Below are 26,565 nucleotides of genomic sequence, written 5' to 3'. Positions count from 1 at the left end.
GAGTCTTTTTTTTGTGTGTGTTGTCCTCCCTAACCCAACCACATAGGTCATTACTTCATTTTACTCCAGTCCTTAAAGTGCAAAGTACAGCCATGACACTTGTTTCCAAGTAGTTTTCTGTTGCTATATCCATATTGAGTTGCAGTAAAGAATTGAAAGGCACCTTTACAAGTAAAGTCAGCTTTCATTTCTGTAACAGATTAAACTAATAAAGAATATTATGGTTAGGGGACAGAAGTTCCTTAAGGTCACATCTATTTATCATGCAACCATGCATTGGCTTAGTCATCAGCATATAAAAGTCACACTTTGCAACTGTACAGTTTGCTTTAGTCAAAACATGTTGATTAAAAAAATAGATGAAATAATGCTCAGGATCATCTTAGTAGATATTTAACTTTATATGATGTAAAATCATATCACAGGGATGTGAATTAGCCATTTAATGTCTAAAAGCTTATAAAGAATAAAATATAATTATCTGACTAAGAAACAGCATAAATTGCTTGAATTTATTCATGATGCATTGCTATTAAGTATCTAGAGTTAAGCATAGACTCCTGTGTGTGATGGAAAAATTAAAATCTAAATTAAAATCTAGATTATTCAACTTTGTCATAATGTACCACTAATGACTCTCACTGCTTAAATTATGGTGTATTGATATAGATTAATTTTAACAAGGTTGTTTGAGTGCAAAAGAAAATTAAATCTTTATTTTAAGCTATGCAGACATTAGGTTTGTGTCGACATAAAAGAATTGCATTTTAAAAAAGTAAATAAGCACAAGACTTTGTTCCCATGATGATGTAAATTTAAAATCAACTACAGTAAAACCTCTTTTGAGAAATTTCTCCTTTTGCTGTTAAAAATGAATTGTCTTCCAAGACAGAAGCTGTCTCAATAATGGTTGTTAAATTATGTATCAAATTTGATCCATGCATTAAGAGTGTGATCATTCATGACGTGGTCTTCTATAAAGTGATCTTTAAAGTCAGATTTTAATGGAGCTACTTTCAAGAAAGCAGGTACTCAAAAATTAAAAGTCAGGTCAGTCTTGAAAGTATGTCTACCTTAAAAGTAAGTTATCCAATTTGTTCCATGCTTTCCTCATCGATTAATAAGAAAGTATGCCATTTTAGATACTTTTGAAAATCTGGCACATATTCTGCATGAGAGACATTTCATTATTTTTTTACTCCATCCACCATTTACTAACATTATTAATAATAGTTGTACCTCAAAAGATAGTTGTTCTTAAAAAGAAGCTGCAAAAGATTTCCCAGTTAATAAAATTCACTAATTTTCTTGCAGAATAATAAGGTATACATCAGTTATTTTTTTCTATCATTACCATAGTGTTTTCTTTTGTATAGATATTGAAACTTTGGTTAAATGAACACTAAATCATGTCAACCTTTATGAATGAGAATATATATGATATTAAATTATCTTGGGATTCAGAGTTTTACTTTTTGTTCTGACTCAATTTGAAGATTTGTTTCACAAAATTACAGATATTTCAGTAAGTTTGTCATATCCATGCTTCTCTATTTTTCTTTGTTTGTCAGTATTATAGTAAGTAATTGATGTGTTTCAAATCTGTCTTGCAGGTTGTTGTAACAGACCTGAAGCACCCCAAATGGAAATACTTTTTCCCTTGTGGCCAGTGGCTATCCAGAGATGAGGGTGATAGGGCCATTTCTCGGTATCTCCTAGGCAGTCGTGATCCATTTGCTGTCAGAAAGGGTTGAGTTGTTTTTTTAAATTCCATTTCAAATTTATTCCCGTCCCCCATCATTTATTTTGCTGATGGTAGGATATAAATATTACTTTTCAAGTCATGACAGTGTCAATGTCAGTGTTTGTGTTCTCTTTTAAAGTTTTGTGCTTAGTATTTTGAAAGTTGGATACAGTAAGGATACATAAAAAACACTGCATTCCAATAATCTTTGTGTTTCACCTTTTTTCCCTCTATCAGAAGCCTCTAGCCACAACTGCATTTTTTAAAAATTTGTTTTCACTTATTAAGCTTTGATGAGCGATTAATAGAATCCATTATATGAACTGGTGTGGGATAGGGAAATCCCATCAGAGGATCAGAATTTATAATCATGAACATGGTTCATTCCCATATATTTTGGGTGGGACTTCGTTATTGCACACCAAAACATGTTAGAGACCGCCCCGGTGGCGTGGTGGTTAGAGTGTCTGTCTTGGATGCAGGAGGTCGTGGGTTTGATTCCCAGCCAAGTCATACCAATGACTTACAAAATTGGTACTAACAGCTGCCTTGCTTGGCGTTCAGCATTAAGAGGTTAGTGTTAGGACTGGTCGGTCTGGTGTCAGGATAATGTGACTGGATGGGACATCATGCTACATGTCTGCGGCATGATGCCCAGTGCTAGACATGACTATAAACTGTCACACTGCAGACATTGTAGTGATGACTGAAAAATTGTTAAAGCTACATTAAAAATCCAAATCACACACACACACAAAACATGTTAGATTATTTTTTCTCACTTCTGGTCAAAAATCACTTTTGGAAAAAATGGCAGATCATTTTTGTCTTATAACTACATAAAGACATAAGTATTTTGTGAAAGGTTTGATATCATTAAAATAGCATTAAATGAATACTACAAAGAATTTGTTGTAATTAAGAATTATGTGTAAAAAATGGGCAGATTTGTCGAAACACTCGGAACTTCACTGAGTCTCATGACATAAAGATACTGATGTCTTCCTTAATGTCATCGAGCGCACTTATGGATCAGTTATAAGGTCTGATGCCAATGTGTTTGCCACAGGATCATGCATTTGGCAAAATGTTCATCCTTCTGGCTGATGGCTAATCCCTTTTTTAAATACTGTAACTAACTCATCTTGAGTGCAACAAAAGTCTAACCATGCAAATTAAACAAAATCTGTTCTTGCTCTTCTTCTTCTACTTTTTCTGTTTTTGCCTCTGGGTTGAACCATGCAGACATCTTAAATTTGCAAATCATGTCAGAAGTGAAATCTGAACATTGGTTTATGCTAAAACATCTTGCATGCCTACTTGTATGGAGTACCAATAAATATTGCCAATTCCAAATGATAAGTACAGTGTCTGTTTTTCTATTTCTAAAACTTTTTCTTTTTAACCAGAGAGTAGATACAAAATCAGTGTTTACACTGGCGATAAGAGAGGAGCTGGAACTGATGCCAACGTGTACATTATTCTGTTTGGAGAAAATGGGGATTCTGGTCAAAAGTACCTGGACGACTCCAAAAACAACTTTGAAAGGAAAAGGTTTGTAACCTTTTAATTTTGAGTTTGCTTAATTCTATAGCACAGACTTATAGCATTGTTTTGATTTTCTCCAAAGATTTTTCCAGGCTGGAGAGCATTTTGTGCACATTTTTCTATGAAGTCAAATTTTATCATTGATTTTGTGAGATATCATAAACACCGTTTGTAGAAGATCAAGACTTAGAATTTGTTTGTATAGTTTTGAAGTTTGTATGATTTCTCAGGGAAGGTACATCCTACATCAATGGAATGCAAATATTTATGATAAAATTATGTCTTCTCATGCAGTTGAGTAACAATATTTTACAGGGATCTTAGGTGGATCAGGTTATTATTTTCACAGTTAATTGATAATTTCTATAAGTAACCATTTTTTCCATTGGCCATAAGAGGTTATCTCATACAAAGTCAAATATAAGTTCATTATGTATTGAAAGATTAGCAGTGGAGTTTAGCACTTCATTCATTTGCAATAAATTGCTTGGATAACAAGATTTCATTTTATTGTGTTACTCATTTTAGTTGAATTCACTTAGTGGGAAGTGAGACATGGCAGTCAGTTTTCCAAAGGTGGCAAAGGCAGCAACATTTTGTCATGGTTTTGGTTGTAGTTTTCATTTGCCTGTGTTTGCTAAGGTGCCATAAAACACTACCACATGCATGCATACATACATTTCCTAAACTGTGATGGTTTTTCATCATACTTGGCATGAATGATTATGAAGCTAAGACAATTGATTCTATGACATGTTCACTCACTCATTTTGGAATCAAGTTCACAGTCACAGATAAGTTATGTCAAGGTTTTGGTTAAAGTTGTTTTCATTTGCTTATATTTAAATAATCCTTAGATGGATTTTCATTTTACTGGAATGTATCATTATGAGCTAAGATAATCCATCCAGTGACGTGCAAGTTTGTTCCTTTGACCTTGGGGTCAAGGCCATAGTCATAGAAAATTTGCATTAAGGGTTTGGTTTAAACAAATTTGCTTTGCTTATATTTAACAAACTTCTTCATGGAATTTCTTCATAGATGACATAACTATTATGATGCTAATACAGTTCATTCTGTAACATGCGCTGTCACCATTTGACCTTGGAATCAAGGACAGACATTTTACAGCAGTACTTTAATATTGAGTTTGACATGCATGTCCTGCCCTTTTTGCATGTTTCATTTTTTTTCTTCAGATGAAGTATAAACTCTAGCTTTTAAAAGTTCTTTTGTCATATACCATAAATTCATTCATTTTCTGGGATATAAATTTTCATGGATTTAGGGGGAAAATAACATTTCTTGGTTCTTAAATTTTTGGTCTTAGAGGAAGGGGTCTGATTGTTTTTGTAGAAGGATAGTTGTTCATTGGGTTTTAAATGCATTGTTTGATGCAACACTAAAATCCATGAAAAGTTGTATCTTCAAAAATAGTACATTCACAGTATCCAACAGGTTCCATGCCATGGTTATAGCTAATAAATATGAATTTGAGTTGATGCTTCTTTCATTTAACTTGCAAACCAATATGGTGCTTTCCAATGAAATTCCAATTACTTGCTTTCATTAGCGTTAATTAAGCAGTCTAATGACTGCACTCTGTGTTCTTTAATGGCCATTAGGAAAATGAAACTGGATGATAGCATTTTTCAGAGATAAAAAAATGATGGCAACATACATTTATGAGATTATACCAGAAATAGGTATACAACATTTTTGACAAAAAGTTGAATGTTTTTCTCAAAGCTCAACATGTTTGCATGATGCATATGCTATTTTAGCTTTTGAAGTTACCATACCTTATCAATTATGTTTCATTATTTTATTTTGAATAGGTATGTTTTATTAGATCATGCAGTACTGTGTCTTACATGCTAAATAAGCACATTAGCACATATTTTAACAAGATGGTTACAGTCTTTTAAAGTTCCAATAATTTGTTGACCATTTATGATATTTAATAGGAATGATACAAGGTATTATTCATGTGGTAGTTGTGATTTGCTATCTGCACTCTTGAAATGAATGTTATTTTAGTTGTCTTCCCTTCACTTTAGTCGGAATGTAGTTATGGATCCTTTGTGGACAGTGGAATTTAGGACATGATCTTCTGTTGTAGTACAAGTCACATGGGTCATGTATGCGCATTTACTCATTTTAAATTAAATATAAATTGTTCTTTTAAAATTCTCTTTAACCCAAGTGTATTTATTCCTGATTATTGAATGCTCTGCACCTTTACTGTCGCCAAACTTCCAGACAAAATTTATCTATCACTATGGACATTTACAATGGTAGTCATGTACTAAACTTGGGTCAAAATAAGAGCACTTAAAGTGGAATCATCACAATCAAGGGTAGGCCCCCTAGTATGAATTTGTTTATCAATATGCGTAGCTTTCAGTGTGACATCACAGTGCATGACATTCAATCCAGATTGTACTGGATCACACCTTTAGATTCATTTTGTCCAAAAATGTTTTCGTACTTTAACATTGATTTTGCCATATGCACCACTTGGGGCATCTAAATAATGACTGACCATCATGTATAGCCTATCATGTACTCAAAAGTGGTGTTAACCCACCCCCACCCTCCAAAACTCCAAATTAATTTCCTACATTTCTTCTGAAAAGTAGATGAAAGTAACAAAAATTCTATCACATATAAATGCTACTTTTTAAAATATTAAAATACATGTTCAGTAATAAAAGACTTATAAATTAAGTGGCAAGACTGTTACATTTTCACACAGTAAAAGACATGTTCAGTAATAAAAGGTTTATAAATTAAGTTGCAAGACTGTCAAATTTTCACACAGTAAAATACATGTTCATTAATAAAAGGCTTATAAATTTAGTGGTAAGACTTGGATGCATTTGGTCACCTAGGACATCTTACTTTTGTCTTGCATGATGTCAGTACTTTTTATTACACACAGGTACTATGAGAAACATCAAACTATCTTTGAAGTCATGATATAAAATGCATTATTGTACATATTACGTGATCATTATACATTTATTATACAAAGTGATATGACACAGAGTTTCTATCGGTAACATGAAACTTTATAGCTTTGAAGTCGTCTTATAAACTATTACTGTGCATATTAAGTGATCATTATATATTCATTATACACTGGGATACATAAAGCAGATAAAATGGCAGTCAAACATAGCTTCCATTCTTCACGATTTTGGGAACCATGATATTCAGTTAATTTAAAGCATTTTATCATCTTCCAGTTTGGACGAGTTTACAATCACTTGTCCATGTGTGGGCAGACTCCAGAAAATTAGGATAGGCCATGACAACTCAGGGTTCGGACCAGGATGGTTTTTAGATAAGGTATGTAACAAATATTAGTACAATAAAAACTTCCCCAAACTGGACACCATTGGAGCAGATATTTTGGTTGCTTTATAGAGGTTTCTGGTGTACAAGGGTTTGAATATAGTTGTTTTCACTGGCATCATAACTGATAACTAATGCTGTATCTAAGACTGTATTTCTGCAGATGTGCTGAAAAATGACAACCACCAATTTCTCCATTAATGTGGACACTTTGCATTCCATTTGTCTTCAATAGTTCAAGGCTTTCATAATGGTAATTTTTAGCAACCAAGACGAGTGGTCAGAAGTTGGTATAACCCTACAGGAGTGATGTCCCTTGATTAATCATCCACAGGTTCCTGATTATTTGTAGAAATAATATTTGCTGTTATAATAATTTAAAGATTATTTGAGGGAAAACAAAGCTAGTTGTAAAACTAAATTAAATGTTCAAGACAAATTACTGAAATAAATATTGACTGGAAATCACTTTTAATGTGGTATAGAGTGAAATCTTGTTAATCTGGATACATTCAGTTTCACTCTTTTTGTTGGGATAAGTGGGAATTACTAATTTATGATTAGCTTCAAAGAATAATAGAGGTGATTTGTATCTTGAAATTAACATATGGATATACCAAGATTTTCCAGTGTATAATACCAGGGCCATATGTGAATTTTCTCTTTATCAAACCATTCTATAACTATACTCTACTCCACATTATAATTGATTCCATTTGAAATACTTTTTCATCACCATGGTTTACAGTGCTACTAACAGATAATGTTCTGTGTGATTCATAACCTCTGACAGTCTGATGATACTAGAAATTCACTAAATGTTAAGTTTCAGAGTGCTGATCATTGATTGGTGAACCAGTCTATTGTCAGAGCTACTATTTCTCTTATGTGAGCCACTGTTTCTTGAGTGGACAGAGAATTTTGTTCATCATAACAGAAGATTGTTACAGTACTGTAAATCACAAAGTATTCACAAGAAGTTTCTTGAATTTAGTGAGAGAACTTGAGTTTTGATCGTACTTTTCATGGTGAAGACTTAGATACATAATACAAATTAATTGATCAATAAATTGTGATAAATTTTTGTTGCACATATGCTGCGTTTATTTGTTGAAAAATATATTAATGCTGCAAAAAATGTTATAATTTACAGTAACTGGGACAGATAAATATATGCATGGTTTTTCAAGGGATATTCAGAGTTCCTGTTCTATTGAAAATATTTCAAAATTATAAAGTTTTCAGTAATCTAGCATTTTTTCAAAGTGATCAGACTAGACCCCATTCCCAATCCTTCTATAGATTTGGGGTTAGAGATTGCCCATTCATGTTAAAGGGGGTGGAGATTGACCATCATTGCTTGGAAGTTCTTACAGGACACTCTGTAAGATCATACATTATTCTGTAAAATTTGAACATTTTCAGGAATGTATGAAGAAAATATTAAACTCAAAAGTGAAGCCATTAGCAAAAGGAACATCCTGGCAAATAGATTATTTTTTGAGAATATTATTTCCTTTTTGTTATATATGCAGTTTAACAGTATTCCATAAAAATGAAGCATACTTTATAAATTTGTATAAAAAGATAAGTACATATGATAAATTTAAACTCAGGAAATAATGCCTGAACAGACAGTAGAACAAAAAGAAAATTGCAGAACCTTTTAAGACTGGGAGTGCAAAATTGTGGCACTTTTAAAATAACCTGCTTCACATTACTTACAATGCAAAATATTTGCAAATGTACCTAGAGAGGTCCTTTAGCTTGTACAGTGTATCAACAATAGTCAAAATAGTAAGAGTATGTAATAATATCCAAGGAAGCCTTGATGAGCTTAATATGAATAAGAAGTGAATAAAATTATCTAAAATAAAATCTTTTTGAAGGCCAGGAAGAACTAACTGCAAGAGATTGTTCAAGTGCATGTGAGATGAAAGCTAGATTGCAAAGGATATTGCAGGTGCATTTAATCATCAAGAATATAGGTTTTGATGTAGAGTAGTTGGATGGGGGGAGGGTGAAAGGAAATATGCAGGTGGTCTTGAAATTTGATGATGTTTTAGATTGCCACTTAATTTATGTTAAAGTTTTAACATACCATGAGACTTTTTTTTGTATTTCACAAAATGGTAATTTGGAAACTGACAATGAATTTGATTTTCTGACTTAAAACTTTTTTGACAATGATTGTACATCAGATTCTCACATCTGGTATTTACTACACTTGACAGCTCTGACTTTGTTGTTTGATAGTCTCTGATATAGAAGAAGTTTGAGAACCTGGTATAAACTGATTACATTAGACAGGTTATCACTTTCCATGACACATATTGGATCAAACCTAAAACTGCTAGGTGCCAAATGCATGTTAGCACTCCACTATGCTGACCTGAAGTGAAAAATTATGAGTATCATGGCCATAGCTGGGCATACCAGATACTTGTGTAAAAAAGAGCTTACAACATTCCAGACATGTAGCAGACTTGAAACTTAGATGCTCAAGATCAGTGAACTTTAAACACTGAATTTTAATGTGGAACCAATTCTCATGGCATCAGCATTTTGGCTGCTACCAACCATGAAATTAAAGACCCAGCAAACAGTTATGTTCTTTGCAAACATAATAGGTTCCCTTTCCAATCTAAAAAATTAAGTACAAATGAAAATATTATTTTTTAAAAACCACAGTAAACTGAAATTATGTAGAAACTGAAATATAATTTTGCACAAAACCACAATAATTGAAATTAAGTATAAACAGAAATATCATTTTGAAAAAAAACCACAGTAAACTGATACCCATGAAAAAAATTCTGCCCTTATTGCCTTTTAAATACCTTTTTAAGTTGAAATAAATTCTGATACTGTGCAAGAACCCACACATGAAGTGCAAAATTGCAGGCTGAGAAGTAAATGCACTCATTTAGTTGCTCTGTTTTCACTCTGTAATTAATAAACTGCAAATACACTTTGTCAGATTTTAGATGCATCTTATTACTCATGTATGAATGGTATTAGTTGTATATCCCTGAGTGTATGCCTACATTTAGTTATCACTGCCTGATAATATTTAGATGCCAAGTTTTCAGATGTATCAACCAGCACTGCCTGATAATAGTTTTCAAGTGTATTGGTAAGCATTATTTAGATGCAGAGTTTTCATATGCAGCTGATACATCAAAACAAATAATAAATGCTATTGATTAATCATTATCAGTTGAAAAGGTCTAAATGCTGGACATGGTCAACAGATCAAAGGGTTTAACAGGCACATACAGTTACATCGGTCATATGATATCTTGAATGTCATTATATCCAATTGTTTTTAATTTCTTTATCCATTAAAGTGTTTTTAAAATAATTGTTCAAAGAAAAATTCAGAGGTGATTATCTTTAAACATAGCACATTGTTTTTTTATCAGACAGTCAGGGCAGGTATCGATTTAACTAAGTGTGCTGCCTCTTAAGTGCTGGAGGGTCATACTAATTACAGTCAGCTGGTTAAAACAGAAGTAGAGGGGCGCAACTTGATTGTTTAATGAACAATAGTGTGGTAAATTTCAAAGATCATCTTCTCAGTAAAGATATATGTCTGCTAGTCACCATCATTCCAGCAAATTGAAAAAATGGAAAAGCTTAAAATTGAATGATTGTCCAAGGGTCGATTCTGTAAACATTGGACTAATCATTGTTGATGACTTATGCTTTTAACACTGTGTCATTTTGTCAGCATTTTAGTAACAACAGCAACTAACCATTATTATCATCTTCCAACGAATGAGAGAGGACCTGAGCAATTAAAACTTTACCATCAAACTTGACTGGAAATTCCCGTCAAGTAAGTGTTATATATTTTGATGTAGTAAGTCTCCATGTTGTAAGAAAATAAATAATGTTTAGAGTGGAATAATATACTGTTATATATTGGGTTAAATTCTTTTGTATAATTTTCTGAAAGAAGAAAAACAGATTGTTTTACATAAATTGATTGATAGTTAACTAGTGTAGTATGGATGGATGATACTAAAAATAACACTGATACTAAAACTGAAGGAACACCTAATCTAGAACTAAAAATTACCTACTTTCTGATATGTTTAATAATTGAGTACATTGATGTTTCTTATTTGTTACATTTTTTATAAATTCTTGGAATATCTTTATATTAATTTTTACAAATATGTTGCCACCTTTGTTAATTTCCAAGAACATATATCTGACAGGAGTCATCAGAATTTTGGGTCACCTGATATATGCTCATGTATATCAAGAAGAAGGTTACATTGTGTGGGTCATGGTCAGGGCAGATATAATTTATAGGGGTGTGGTGGCCAGGGTTTCAGGGGTTGGTAGATGGTCACATAAAGATAGTACATGCTATTCTTTCCTGCAATTTGCCATCTTTTACTGGGTATATAATTATATTGCAGATGTCATTACTGTCAGTAATATTAAAAATTTTGTGCCTTAGTTTTGGAAGGTCATGTGTAAGATATCATAATACTAATGATGGCAAGACATAGTGTTTTGAGAGATTTATATAAAATAATTTTTTAAACAAAATTTCTAATTTATGTACACGGCCTCTGCAGCCTTGATGTTTGAACTCCTTGACAGTCTATATAACATGGCATAACATTTTCCCCCACAAATAAATGCAGTCTCGTATAGCAGGGCTCCAAGTGCTTTTCCAGATTCCCAAATGATGGTTTTATAAGATTACAAACACTTTCCCTTTGATAATTTAATGCATCCTGGATTTCACCAGATTAGAAACATGCTCTCTATTTTTATGATCCAAACTTTTATACTGATAATATTCAAGCCTTGCCTCCCCCTTTCAGAGTTTTTAAATGACTGCTTTGCCATGAATTTACAGTATTTCTTCCATGATAAGCTTTGGGGAGCCTACCTTATAAAGGTGTGGAGTTGGGTGGGTGGAATGCTTCTCATGGGGCAAGGTTCTCTCTTATTAAAATTTGCCTAAGTTTGATAATCAGATGCTCTTGGTGAAACTTATGCCAGATATTAAAATGCAGTTTCTTAAACATTAATTGCTAAAAACAGTAAATAACAACAATATTGTAGTCTGATTCAGAGCAAATATGTTACAGATGTAACCAGTCTCTTTCGTTTTTGCTCAAGGTGATACAAAACATTTTTTAAAGCACTTGTAATGGATCTGTTTGCAGTAATTGCAGATGTGCATTAAATGCAGATGAAGATGTGTTAACAATAAAGTAACCATAGCAAAAATGATGTAATAACACAGCTTGACATATAGATTACTATTGCCTAATTCCACGCTGTTGAAAGTCAGCAAAACATCAGTTTTGTTTTAAAAAAAGTTACTTATGTAAACATTTGACTAGCATATTGATGATATAAAATACAAGTGCTTCAAAAACAATTATTCCAGCAGAAAATGAAACCCAAATAGATTTCTCTACAATGTACATAGAGATTAAGTATTTAAGGTTACCATATTTATTAAAATGGTAGTACTGGGGGCTATTTTACAAAAGTGGGGGATAGGCTGTTATTTATATGGCCTAGTCATATAAGAGTAAAATGTTCAAATATTGGTTACTATTCTTTACATTCCAGACACTTATAGTAAATTGTGCGCCATTCCTATAAACTCCATTATTTACCCTTCAGATGAAATATCTTCATCATATAAACAAAGAAGAATCATTGTGGATTGTACTAAAATCCACACCAGTCCTGCTTCCTTAGTGGTTGCAGACCTAATAAAAGAAGTATTGCGTGTAGAATATTTTGTTAACAAATAACATGGCATTTAAAGTGCTCTCAGGTCTTGCGTATTCTATATTATTTTGAATTAAAAAGCATTCGCATTAGAATGTGATTATTTTTGTGATTTGTTTGATGCAAGGTTTTGGTACTTAATTGCCCATACAGTGGTTCATTTCTTCCCTGACAAAGTTTTTGGCTTATCTGGAATGGGATGGCATTTGAACTGTGACCAGGGAATATTATCTCATTTTGTATATTAAAATTGCAAAGTTGTGCAGTTTCCAAGTTCAGAGAAATTATTGTGTTTAGAAAAGTGACAAGGCTGTTTGATTCCTGATGTTCAGGATCTATTCTGAAAATGTGTACAAATCAACCAAGTACAGCAGTTTCCGTGTTCAGTGAAATTGTTGTGTGTCTGAAAAAGTGCATTAAATGCAGATGAAGATGTGTTAACGATAAAGTAACCATAGCAAAAGTGATGTAATAACACAGCTTGACATATAGAGTACTATTGCCTAATTCCACGCTGTTGAAAGTCAGTAAAACATTAGCTTTGTTTTAAAAAAAGTTACTTATGTAAAAATTTGACTAGCATATTGATGATATAAAATACAAGTGCTTCAAAAACAATTATTCCAGCAGAAAATGAAACCCAAATAGATTTCTCTACAATGTACATAGAGATTAAGTATTTAAGGTTACCATATTTATTAAAATGGTAGTACTGGGGGCTATTTTACAAAAGTGGGGGATAGGCTGTTATTTATATGGCCTAGTCATATAAGAGTAAAATGTTCAAATATTGGTTACTATTCTTTACATTCCAGACACTTATAGTAAATTGTGCGCCATTCCTATAAACTCCATTATTTATCTTTCAGATGAAATATCTTTATCATATAAACAAAGAAGAATCATTGTGGATTGTACTACAATCCACACCAGGCCTGCTTCCTTAGTGGTTGCAGACCTAACAAAAAGAGTATTGTGTGTAGAATATTTTGTTAACAAATAACATGACATTTAAAGTGCTCTCAGGTCTTGCGTATTCTACATTATTTTGAATTAAAAAGCATTCGCATTAGAATGTGATTATTTTTGTGATTTGTTTGATGCAAGGTTTTGGTACTTAATTGCCCATACAGTGGTTCATTTCTTCCCTGACAAAGTTTTTGGCTTATCTGGAATGGGATGGCATTTGAACTGTGACCAGGGAATATTATCTCATTTTGTATATTAAAATTGCAAAGTTGTGCAGTTTCCAAGTTCAGAGAAATTATTGTGTTTAGAAAAGTGACAAGGCTGTTTGATTCCTGATGTTCAGGATCTATTCTGAAAATGTGTACAAATCAACCAAGTACAGCAGTTTCCGTGTTCAGTGAAATTGTTGTGTGTCTGAAAAGTGATAAGACTGTTTGAGTCCTGATATTCAGGACCTGTTCAGAAAAAGTGAACAAATCAGCCAAGTAAAGTGTAGTTTGTACTATGGGTCAGTGACAATGTTAGCTGAACCAGAGAAAGTATTTGGACAGTGGCTATCCTAATGAATAGTGATAGATGCAGGGATAGATGTAGGACTCCAGGTATCAAAGCTCAATTAAAGCCTTAACCAGTGAGACCTTTGATTTTAAAGGAATTATAGCATAACATCTAAGATGAAATTGAGAACACAAGATAGTAAGAGTGTAAGAGCTGTAATTAACATCTCAGATGAAAGAAACAGCCAAGGTGAATAGTGTTAATCAGGTTATTCAGTATATGAACAGTGTATAATAAACAATGTGTGGAGTGGTGTTTAAGTTACCCATGATCCCAAACATGATGTTATAAACACCCATATAGTCAAACTAACCATGAAAGCACTGGGTTTGGTTATCAATTTGATCTTCAGATATGAAGAAAGAATATTTTTGACTATCAACAAACTTTAGATGATGTAATTGCTAGAATTAATAACAGTTTGTTTAATACCTCTTTGTATTAGGAATGCTACCAAATTTTGTAAGATGATTAATAGTTACAAGGCAATTAAATGTTTGACACTAAAACAGTGTGACATTTGAGACAGATGATAGGTTTTAAAATATTGTTTTTAAAAATGAATAATTGATTTTAAAAGAACAGCTGATTGTCACTTTAAGAAACAATATCACCAACTTTTGTTATGATTTAGTGAAAATTAAAAAAGTAAATAACAGTTTTCATGCAACTGGCACTATAAAATTGCAAACTGAATGTATTGATTCTTGAATTAAACCACAAAACACAAATGTTTGAATACATTGTTTGTTCAGAAAAAATATCAACAAAATCATTTGTCCAATTCACTGATATTGCTCTTTAAATATAAGTATTCATTAATAAAATTATTTTTGTTAACATTCACTTTTGGTGACAGAATTGTATAAAATTTATTGAATAATGATGTTTTTCATTCATTCACAAGGCAGAAATTCAACATTTTCTTTGTAGCCTCAAGTAGATTGAGAACTTTGCTAGCATGCAAAATCTTCACTAGTCCTTCCCACAAAATGATGTGAGAGACATATCAAGATCAACATCATGTTTATTTCTTAAATATCTTTGATAGTTAAGGAATTAGCTTTGTGAAAATTTATATTTAATCAATTAAAAAACAGTAAATAAAACCTCATTTTGAAGTACAAGAAGTAAAATTCCAAATATTCCAACCCTCCAGGGAGAAACTGAATCTTGGGAATGTATGCAGTTAGCACTGAAAGAACGTGGACATACCCATTCATTCATATTTTAACAAGTTACCTACAGTAGCATAAACAAACACTGACTGCCAATATCTGAAACTTTACTAGTCATGGAACTGTTGAAATTATGAAGACTTCTAGTCTGCCTGGAAGCTTACTTGCCTCAGTCTAGTGGACTACAGCTAATTCGAGCCCTGCATTATTTCATTAATTCTTTTGATATATTTTTGGGGTCAAGATACCCTATCTCAGAGTATCTTATCTTGGAGTCTAATTGATGGATCAGTATGGTATAAAAGAAGGAACTATTACTTGTATGAGCTGCAGTTAGCATCTTGACTAACTGATGATTGTTTTCCTTTTGCCCAATGTTTTGTTATACCCACTATTAATTAGCCACTTTGCTAAAAGTAAGGCATCTTTTAAGTACTGTATATACTCACATATAAGTTGAGCCACACTGCAAACAACAAATATCCTGTTCTGCCATAACATATGCACCTGCAGATCCAAGTCTTTGTTGTTTGTTCTACTGATTACTTCTAACAAACTGCGCAGACCCAGATCTAGGTCTGTGCATTTTGCAGTTGGACTTGACTTAGGAGCGAGTGCATAGGTAAGCCCTTCCACATTTGAGGGGGAATGGTCTTTCACCAGGATAAAGAGGAATCATTGTTTACAAACTTTTTGGGGTAGGTGGGGGGAATTACTGGTAGTCACATTTTATAGATTGGCTTTGGAATTATGGCCATTAGGCATGTCCTTTTTTTATCAATTTTTGGAGAAAGTGCTTAATTCACTACCCATCTACTACTTGTCCATTTCCATTCTGCCCTGTCCACCACAGATTTCATTTATTTGCAGTAATTTTCAGAGGATCTCCTGAATTGAAACCAAATAGCTATGAGGCTATATATTAAGAAAACAGCTCAGTTTAATTTTTCTATATTTTCAAGCAACATTTGACTGAGTTATGCTCTCCTGTTCACCAAAACTTTCCCCAAGCTTTCTTCAGTTGAATCATATTGTCCAAGGTATTAATGTTGTAGCTGTGCCTGTCCCCAAGATCAAGGTCACATTAAATGAAAATGTAACTTAATTAGACCTTTATCATTGCCTCGAGTATAAAGTTTGAACCAGTGAAGATATTTTATTGAAATTTGAACCTGTTATGTATCATGAATAGATGCAACAGACAATACCCCCCCCCATGCCTCAAGGTCAATATCATGACAATGGATAGTTTAATGCCAGTGGCCTATTTCTTTTCCAGAATTCATTTTTTAAGCCCTGCAGATCTTTTGATGAAACTTGACCCAGGTCCAAACATTATCAAACAGCAATCAAGACCACATCTCAAGATCAAGGTCATTAGTAGGGAAAAAGTCATGGGATAGCCATATAATGTACTGTTTGTAGAACTCTTGAACTTATTTTGTTCTATAACTTCAAAAACAAGAAACAGATAATGGTTTTGCTTTTCGCTTTATTTATATAATTTCAAAACAAAAATTAAGAGAAGCTCTAATTATATAATGTTCAGTAAGTAATTTTAATTAAATGGTGGTTACACATGTGGAAGGGTCAAGGAGCTAAAGGTTGCTCTAGCCCCTTTATAAGTGCACATATACATACAGGCACTTCAAGCACACACATATAGAATAGAAAAAATGGGCAAGTGACAAAAATAATGAAAAACCATTCACTATGGCAAATATATACATGCCTATCATGTCCTGGACTCACTTTGCACCATACATACTTGATATTTTTTTGACTTGATTGTAGATTATTGAACTCTGACTGACAAAGGATATGCATCTCATGCATGGCACTTCTTGTTAATTACATTTTATTATCCACAAAAGTTTGATCTTTTTGCAGTTATACATAGTTGTATTCAACGACATGTTAGTGTTAGAAAATATTTACACTTACCTGTTTGGTTACATCGGATTGAGACAACTAAAGACATTTAAATGTATCATAACTGAATCAGTTAACATACATGTATATCTTGATAATCCTTGCACATATCATGGCAATCTTTTTATTCAATGCCTTGTTCCAAATATACAGCACCCCTTCATTGTAACACCATACATTGGAACAATAAAGTGTACCACCTCATAGTAAACTATCTTATAATGATGTATTTAATAACATTTAATTCTGCTATGTTATAATGAATGGACATCTATTGAAGGAATGCTTTATAAGCAGGCATATACTACTGTACATGCATCTCTTTTTCAGCCAACCACTTCCTCCCACACCCAATTATTTTTAAATGTTGTTTAATTCAACTTGCATTTCACTTGTTCAGAAGTTTTTCACCAACATTTTCAAGTGCTTAATACAAGGGAATATGCGTGGCCATGAATCATTGGATTTTCTGAGAGAAATAATCTTGATAATTCACTGGAATGAAATATATTTTTTCACTGCCTGTCAATAGACATTGATAACATTATGACCAAGAAATGTTAAGCCATTCTTAGACACCTGCATGGTTTAGTAGTATGACCACCTCACATTCAGATGACCAAGATTTAATCCATCAAGGTGCAAATATCTTTGTCAATTTTTTTTTAATTGTGCTGTTTTACCTTGAATTGGGAAGAGAATTATGTTGCTACATATATTTTTGGTGTGCATATACTCAAAACAAAGCAGAACATAAACACTAAACCACTGGCATCATGCTGGATTGAGTAAAAAATTGGCTACTTCAGTTGTTATACATTTTGTTAGCCAATACATTTGAGCATAAATTTTGAAGAAAATTGGCTTGCTCTGAGTCAGTGATGGTTATATTTCATCTCATGAGTGAACAACTTAAGTATTTTCACTCACTTGATGAAATATATCCATTATTCACTTGTTTCAAGGAAATATCTTCTCTATTATGACTAATGATAGGTACAGAATATTAAAAATATGAATTATGTGCTTTTTAGGTGTTTGAAAAACTGATATAAAATAGGTGGTCTTTCATGACAGGAGCCTCTCAAGAAGGGAACTACTTTATATGTAAATATCAAATGTTTAGGTTCACTTAATACATCGGTTGCAGGTTCGAACCCTGGCCGAGTCATACCAAAGACTTATACAAATAGTACTTACAGCTGCCTCACTAGGCACTCAGCATTAAGAGGTAAGTGTTAGCATGCACTGGCTGGCCTGGTGTCAGGATAATGTGACTGGGTGGGACATCATGCCATATGTCTGTGGCATGATGCCCCAGTGCTAGACATCATTATAAACTACCACACAGCAGACATCATAGCAATATGACTGACATTTTTTCATAGCTGTGTTAAAAATCCAAAACACACACTTAATAAATCATTAATTTATTAGATAACAGTATTGTATGTGCATGGAGCCATGGAATCTTACTACCATTATGTGGATTTATATCAGAGTTTTTTGTGTGCAAACATTTGTTGGGGCATGAAGGAAGAAATTGAGTGCAAATGTTCAGGGTCTTTTTTGGAATATGTTGACAAACTTGTACTTCATTATAAGGCAGTCTCACTAGACAGTGATATACTATTGTTCCCATGGACAGTGTTATGATGAGTGAGTATTGTGTGTCCCTAAAGCCTGCAAAATAATTTTTACACACACACACACACACACACACACAAAACTCTACCCAAGCATCACTTGCTATAGGACTAGTTTATGCACAGCAAAATACAGACTTGCATTACGGAATGTTCAATAAATGCCGCGCAAGATAAAAAAACACAAAATGTTCAAAAAGTATTTTACAGCCACTCTCCATCTACACTTCATGTCCTTATTCCATCATTACAAATATTCCAAGTCAATATGTGATAATAATAACAATAACAATTTCACAGCTTAAATAAAAATTAGACTCTCTCAATGAGGGCTACTCATAAGCTAGATTCTGCATGAAACACACTGTACATGACAATGATGATTCCCAATCTGTACTAGGCTGATCTTAGCATTATAGTGTATTCTGGGCTAATGCCAGATTAAGCAGAATATGTGATAAGATGAACCCAGCATTAGAGTGTCTTCTGGGTGATCCCACATTAATGCATTATCTATGCTAGGCTGATCCATCCCAGCATTAGAGTTTATTGATTGGCTGATTCTAGATTAAGTACAACCTGTGCTAGCCTAGGCTTATTCCAGTATTAGAGTGTATTCTTGGCTGATCTTAGATTAAGTAGAATCTTCACAGCTGATCCCAGCATCTGTGAGTTAATCATAGGTTTCAAATTGCATTGTTCAAGACAGGAAACAGTCCTCATTCAAGATCCATGTTGCACAGTGGAGAATCTTTTGCTTTTGTTGCAATAGGAAATGTGTTAATCCTAGTTTTTTCTCTGTGAGTGCAATGGCAGACTCACTTCTCTTCTTGTCCTGTTTAAAGAGAGAGAATGTTTGGTCTCTACTGTGAAGAGTACCCCTATCAAATGCACTCAAGTTCTTAAGGTCCAGCCATTTGTTCCAAACCTAAATATTTCTGATCTTATCAGGCATTCTGAGCAGCAGCTACTTGTTTTGCTTTGATGAAATCTCATGCATGTTATGGTTTTTGATGCCTTGTATTTCGAGAGATTGTTGATGGCTTCCTTTGGTAGCTTTACCCCCTATAGACATCCCCAGTGTTAGTCATATCTATACTGGCAATGATTAGGATATACTCTTTTGCCATGTTATTGGCTTTATGGTTCTCTTGGGTTGGAGGAAGAAAAAAAGGAAACGTCTTTTCCTTCCCATTAAGGGCTCTTGTGATATTTGGCATCCACATTTTCCAGTGGATTGTCCTCCTGATCAAATAGACTTATCAATCCCTTGCTTAGAAGGACATTTCATTAAAGAAGTTTAAATGTTGTGCACAAGGTGTTGCATGTAAATTACATTTTTGCCATCATATTAATGCCTAACATTTCCCTCCAAGTTATTGTATAAATATTAGTCATCATTAAGACAAGAGGCATGGATGTATATGGTAGTTTTAGTTTAAAGGACATGAAGCAGTCTGAATGATAATGTTAGAGCCATATTCTGCCTAATTCACACTGCTGATACTGACTAACAGTCTGTCCTATAGGACTTGGGTCTGTGTTTGTCATCACTGTATAAATTCTAGTCTACTTCATTGTAGAATTAAGGCCTTCACTTTAAAGGCAAGAATTTATACTGTTAATGAACACTGATTTAGTGCAGGATTAAGGCCTTCACTTTAAAGGCAAGAATTTATACTGTTAATGAACGCTGATTTAGTGCAGGATTAAGGCCTTCACTTTAAAGGCAAGAACTTACACTGTTAATGAACACTAATTTAGTGCAGGATTAAGGCCTTTCAGGGGCCTAAGCACTGAAAATATAATAGTGTACACACACACATAAACAGTGAAACTAAAAAAACATTAAACAATATTTAAAGCGAAAAAAGTGGGAAAATACCAGTGTTGACATCATTCCAAATCAGAATACTTCTACATGCAGATAGAAAGGGTCATATATAATTTATTAAGCTTTATCATCAACAATTATTTTGAATTGTTTCTGGTGCCTTAGTTGAGTTGTTGCCCTGAGCACATGTTTAGTGTGCTTAATGGGTAATCTGGCACTGCCTGACTTTGTATTCTATAGCTTTGATAAACTATTGCCCTGGTGTAAATACACCAATCTGTTCTTTGTACTGACAGTCGGGTCTTAAGCCCTGTGCTTGTTATTTCATGGTATGTTGAAAAGAAATCCCTGTAACAACATTATATGCATGAATAGCATCAGGGTGACATCCTAACATTGGCTTTACACAATATTGGCAGTAACATCTATGGTGTATGAATAAATCTCTGAGTATTGAATTTCATGTCCACATAATCTCACATTATACATATACTTAAATTTTTTGATGTATTATGAAATTCAAAAAGAACTGGTTGCATATTGAAACTAAACACTTAACTGTGAAAAGTTCTAAATCACACACACACACACACAAAAGCACACACACATAATATGTTGCAAATAGCCATAGTCCACATAACATTTGACACAAAAATCTCTTCACACTTAACCATACATCTATTCAGATGCATTGTACTGACATGCCATTAAACCCTGTAAATGCATACTATTCAGATGCATCGTTTTTGGATACATGTCCACGTCTGCTGAGAATATGTTTTAACTATACATTCTTCATGTAACCCTTGACTTAGGAAATTTCTCAGCAGGTTGTTTTCGCATTCACTTAAATGAAACAAGTTTGGCCAAGATGGCTATTACTACTATTGCTGAGAAATTTCACCCATTCATGCTCCACAGAGTTTTTTGGCATGGAAAATTCCTTCACATACAGTATATTCACTTGCCACAAATTTGGAATATGTTCCTAATCTTGCTTCTGCTGCCATTCATTGAATTTATTGCAGGTCAGGGTATAGTGAGACCACACTCATACCAGGCTGGTATAGGGTTGATAAAAGAAATTATTCCAAGTCTTGGCACCTCACCCCAATCACTTCTTTTATAACCTGCAATTAAAAAAAAACAGAAACATTTCTTCAACAGGAAGAAATTGTGTGCTTTTACTTAATACTGTAACTGGAAATTTTAGATTTCTGAAATATTCTCTTAATTCATCGCTTGAATTAGTATATTTTTCTCAAAGGTGAAGTTTAGTGTAGATACAGCCTGTATTATACGAGTTCTTTAGGCTGTAAATATTTTATTTTTCCATGATATGCTCTGATTGATTAAATGATAGAGCCAATACAACTTCTTTTGTTATTCATATTTGCCAATGTTTTTTAACTTTTCAACCAGCGTGTAAGCAATATAGAGAAAACTAACCTGAAGCTTTTGTCCTCATGCTAAGGACTTCATCAGCAGACTGATTTAATCTCTAATGACTGTAAACATTGCTCGATGTTTGGGTATCCAGTGTTTAAAACCTTGTTTACAAAATAAGAAGACATTAGTCTGGAAGGCCCAAACTTCTACCCTGAATTATGGACAAAGGTTAATCACACAATACAAATTTTATATATATATATATGCAATAAGCTGACAACAAACAGTGCAAAACTAGTATCTAACTAACCTAAGTGCTTTCAACTGTCAATTTGCCTTTTTCAAAGGCAAATATAAAACATAGACAAGACAAACAATAAAAACAAATTACTACTATAACAATGAAATTTCCAGATATAATTTGTCCTTACATAAATTTACAAAAAACATCAGATGTCATTATGGCTCATCGATTTCTAGGTTAATAAAAATATTTTCCAACATCCACAACAAGTTGAAATAAACTAGTTGAAACATAATACATTTAAAGGTTTAATTCTTGTAGAAATAGCCATGTAAAGTTTTGGAAACACAATGGTTTTTTTGTTTTATTTGTTTGTCTTGTCTGTGTTTTGCATTTGCCTTTGAAAAAGGCTCATTGAGAGTCGAAAGTGCTTAGGCTAGTTGGATACTAGTTTTGAACTTCGTTTTCAGTTTATTGCAGTTATGTTAATCAATCCCTGACACATGTGATCCCTTGCTAGATCCAGTGCACTTGAAACGACTGTTATTCACCATATGATTTGTAGTCTTTATATATGCATATACACTGTGTATATATATATGTATATATGTGTGTGTGTGTTTGTGTGTGTATTATTGTTTTAATGCATATTCATGTTGGATGAGGAAATCTTGTCATTGGCAGCCACAAATGTAATAGATGTAAAAAGAGCATAATGGATTCTTATATGTGGCTTGTGACTCTGTGGTTGGTCAGATATCAGCCATTCCTCTGATGAGTTTTATTTTTTAAATGGGGGCAAGGGAGGGGTAAATTCTCCCAGTCCTCCAGTTTCTCCAGTAGAATAGAATAGATCCTTCTGGTCCATTTTCCCAACTTAGGAATTTAAGTACTGGTGAAATAGTCACTTATGACAAACCACGAGAATCAATAAATTCAAAGTATTCCTTTGCCTAGGCTGAAACCTGCCTAAACATACAGTTTTCCCTGTCTAAAATAGCTACAAAACATCTGTGTAATATATTTTTATCATCAGTATTAATGGGAAAAGCATGTTAGTTTCAGTGTTTCTTTTTCACTTTGACTTGAAAATGAAAATGTGTCTATAAATGTACTTAAGATAGACGATCAAGGTACTAATCTTCAGTTTTATTAGTTACTGTATGTTTTAATGGCATTTTTAACACATTATCAAATCTACCATTCAGAGTAAATGGGGGCTTATTGCCCAAGGACACACTAGGCAGCATATTTGATTTGCAAAGAATATTAATGTCATGTTTTTTGTCAAGTAAAATAAATGCTTTCCACATAAATAGAGAAACATGTCCTGTTTCAACTTGCACAACTCAATGGTTAATCAAGTACAGTACAGGATTTTGATCAGTTCATATTTTAAATAATATACAAAGAGTGAAATGTGAATAATATTTATTTATGTGGAAATAAAAAATAGAAAAGTATTTTTCTCAAGCAAAAATTGATCTGATAGAGGTTTGCCAAATTTGTATTGATTCCAGTAGCTACCAGTCAAGTTGAAAATTTCATGACTCAGCTTATCTGTAGCTTCAGATAATTGTATAATCCAGATGCAGTTTTATTACACATAAGCATAAAATTACAGATAAACAGATATCTATATTTACTTATCAATTCAAGTCAAGCCAATTTAAAATCAAATGTAAATTTATTTTTTGCTGTGATGAATTAGTTTCTTGAGGTTGTGCTTTATACTTCAGTAGGGTGTTTTGACTGTGTGTGTTTATACATCCCATGATCCTTCAGTCATGACTATCTTATCATATCTTAGTGTTTTCTGCTTGCTATAGATATATAAAAATAAAAAAGTAAATGATTAAAATTGACTGGCAGTTACTATAACTATGGGGTTATTTATTTATGTTGGTATCTTTTAGGCTGTTATGTCCAATTACTGCATTACTACTTGGAAAATAGCTTCTCGTGGGTCAGTGGTTCTTCCTGGGGTTTTCCCAGGTTCTTCCTCCACGATTAATACTGGCCGCCATGCATAGCCTATTTTATGAATTTGAAGGGATGACAGGGTTCATAAACTTTATACTTCTGATCTAAGATCTCCACTCAGAAACAAACTCACAGGTTGACAGTAAACTCTTAATGTGCCCCACAAGTTAAATACAATTTTTGTAATGAGTAGCTTGACCAATTCTGCTTGTATTTGTTTAAATTGTGAAGGAGATGATTTGTTGACATTGTGCTAAGCATGATCTTCTGAATGAAAAGTACAACAAACAAAAAACAGATTGAATGTGGATATGGTATGAATGGAATTTGATCACTCTCTTAAATGTGTACATGTAAAGGAAATGTAAAAAAATTTAAAACCATGAATAGAGCTTTTCTTCCAACTGTTAAACTTGATGGCTGTGTGAAATACATATGTATATGTTTACATATATCTAATCCAGATGAGACACATGATGGCAGCAGTTTATGTAAATGCTGAAATGCTGCATTAATAGGAAGTCATAGAGTGTACTGGGGGTTCTCAGAAAAAGACAGGTTGTGAGTACATAATTAAATTTGTCAGTATACCATTGAGAGTGGAATAGGTCAAATTTTATTGATAGAATTTGATCCTTTTTTTTTGTTGGGTCTGAAATTTTTTTATTAGTATTAACCATAAATCTATGAAAATTGTTATCCCACAAATAAAAGTGATCATAACAGTACATTAGAAGTGATGGGTCATTGGATTCCTTTTATTAGGGTGGGTTTCGTTGTTTTTATTTTGATAAATACAGCAATTTATTTTAAAATATGCTTCTTACAAAATTAGGGTCCTGTTTTCTTCACAGATTGATCGCTAAACATCGGATATCTACACATGTGATTTGATGTGGCTAGGATAGATTTTAAAATAATCATACCCCATGAAGTCACTACACTCTTTGGTTTTCTTTCTAGTTCCTAAAAACTGCTGTAAATCAATAAACATATTCTTGACCCAGTTAAAGTGGTAAACAATATAAATAGGTTTGCTATGAGATGAGGCAACAAAGGTTTATTTTGTTTAATATAGGCATATATTTATAGGTAATTATAGATACTGTGTATACTCACTTATAAGTGGAGTCAGACTGCAAACAACAGACCCAGATCTGACATAGCATAATGCACCTGCAGATCAGGGTATATTTTGTTTGTTCTACAGTTTTCTCCTGACAAACTGCAGAGACCCAGATCTGCCTGTGCATAATTCAACACCAGATCTGGGTCTGTGCAGTTTGCAGTTGAACTGGTAAGCCAGTATATATGGTAAGTCAGGGGACCAGGGACTTGACTACTTGCTTGGCTTCTAACTCCAAGCTAGCTGTTGATTTTGATAGCCCCCACCTCTTATTTACTCGTTCATTTCTCTCTCCTTCTATCTTCAGACCCCTCCATAACTTTAAAACTTTTGAATAGTAAACTGGTTTTGTAAAACTAAAAACTTGTATGTGAACATCAGTCAATACAGTTACTATAAGCACCAATTAATGGGGATTTTTCCGAAGCAACCTAGTGTTGGGTCTAGCTTTGGCACTCATTTCAACGTATTACAAAATGTATGCCATGTATGTACCTCCCACAAACAGCATGTACAGTATTACAAACAGGTATGCAATTAATGCTAACCAGAATTCTGCTTTTAAAGAAATCCCCTTGTGTAAAATAATAAAAATAATAATAATAATAATAATAATAATAATAATAAAGACTTTATTTAGAGACGGTAACTCAGTTATAGAACTAATGTACCTTGAGGCCTTCTATCTCTTATGTACAATATACGCAGCATACACAACATGATAATTAAGTGATTCTAAAAATCAAAGTATCAAACGTAGAAATATGCACAGGCATCTGTGAACACATAAACATATATAAAATATAAAATATCATCCTGCATTGAAAAATTCAACTGTGAAAATGATGCAAAATTACAGAAAAGAAAAGCAGGCAGTATTTATTGTACTAGAACTGTTCAGTTGTCTAAAGATTTCATAAATTTGAGACATTGATTATGAAAAGAAGAAATACTAGGAGCCTGCCTTATGTCACTATGTCACTGGGATATTGTTCCATACTAGAGAACCACTATACTGAAAACGTTTTTTTTAACATTTCCTTCTTTGGCCTTGGTATAATGTAATTTTTACTTCTTATGGACCTTAAATTTGGAGTACCATCAGAATCTCTTTGGTGAAAGATATTGCTTAGATAGACAGGAATGACTTTTCTGGATACTTTATACATGAATTTGACCTTTCTAAGAAATATTCTTTCATGTATTGGTAAAATCCTTATTTTATTCATTGCATCCTGGAAATTGTCTTTACATTGATCTAGAATTAAATGGCAAGCCC

General features: G+C 33.1%; 2 protein-coding genes across 5 annotated transcripts in view; one reads left to right on the top strand and one right to left on the bottom strand.

Moving 5' to 3' along the window:
- Positions 1 to 26,565, top strand: part of LOC149785097 (lipoxygenase homology domain-containing protein 1-like) — a 225,905-nt gene that overhangs the window by 36,930 nt on the left and 162,410 nt on the right. For both annotated transcript variants that reach the window (XM_089978857.1, XM_089978855.1), the window contains exons 9-11: positions 1,614 to 1,749; positions 3,154 to 3,298; positions 6,544 to 6,646. In XM_089978857.1, coding sequence (XP_089834983.1) covers positions 1,614 to 1,749; positions 3,154 to 3,298; positions 6,544 to 6,646 — 384 coding nt within the window. The remainder of the gene's footprint in view (positions 1 to 1,613; positions 1,750 to 3,153; positions 3,299 to 6,543; positions 6,647 to 26,565) is intronic.
- Positions 1 to 26,565, bottom strand: part of LOC149785098 (uncharacterized) — a 73,909-nt gene that overhangs the window by 36,057 nt on the left and 11,287 nt on the right. For 2 of the 3 annotated variants that reach the window (XM_089978858.1, XM_089978859.1), the window contains exon 3: positions 16,608 to 21,674. The exons of the other annotated variant lie outside the window; for it this stretch is intronic. In XM_089978858.1, coding sequence (XP_089834984.1) covers positions 21,574 to 21,674 — 101 coding nt within the window. In that variant the 3' untranslated portion in view covers positions 16,608 to 21,573. Of the gene's footprint in view, positions 1 to 16,607; positions 21,675 to 26,565 lie in introns of those variants that run through there. 3 annotated transcript variants of the gene reach the window in all.

This window comes from Sinohyriopsis cumingii, chromosome 13, assembly GCF_028554795.1.
Source record: "Sinohyriopsis cumingii isolate HCF-2022 chromosome 13, ASM2855479v2, whole genome shotgun sequence".
NCBI classification, from domain to species: Eukaryota; Metazoa; Mollusca; class Bivalvia; order Unionida; family Unionidae; genus Sinohyriopsis; species Sinohyriopsis cumingii.
Note: the sequence above shows the minus strand (reverse complement) of the source record. Positions and strands in the feature narration are given on the sequence as shown.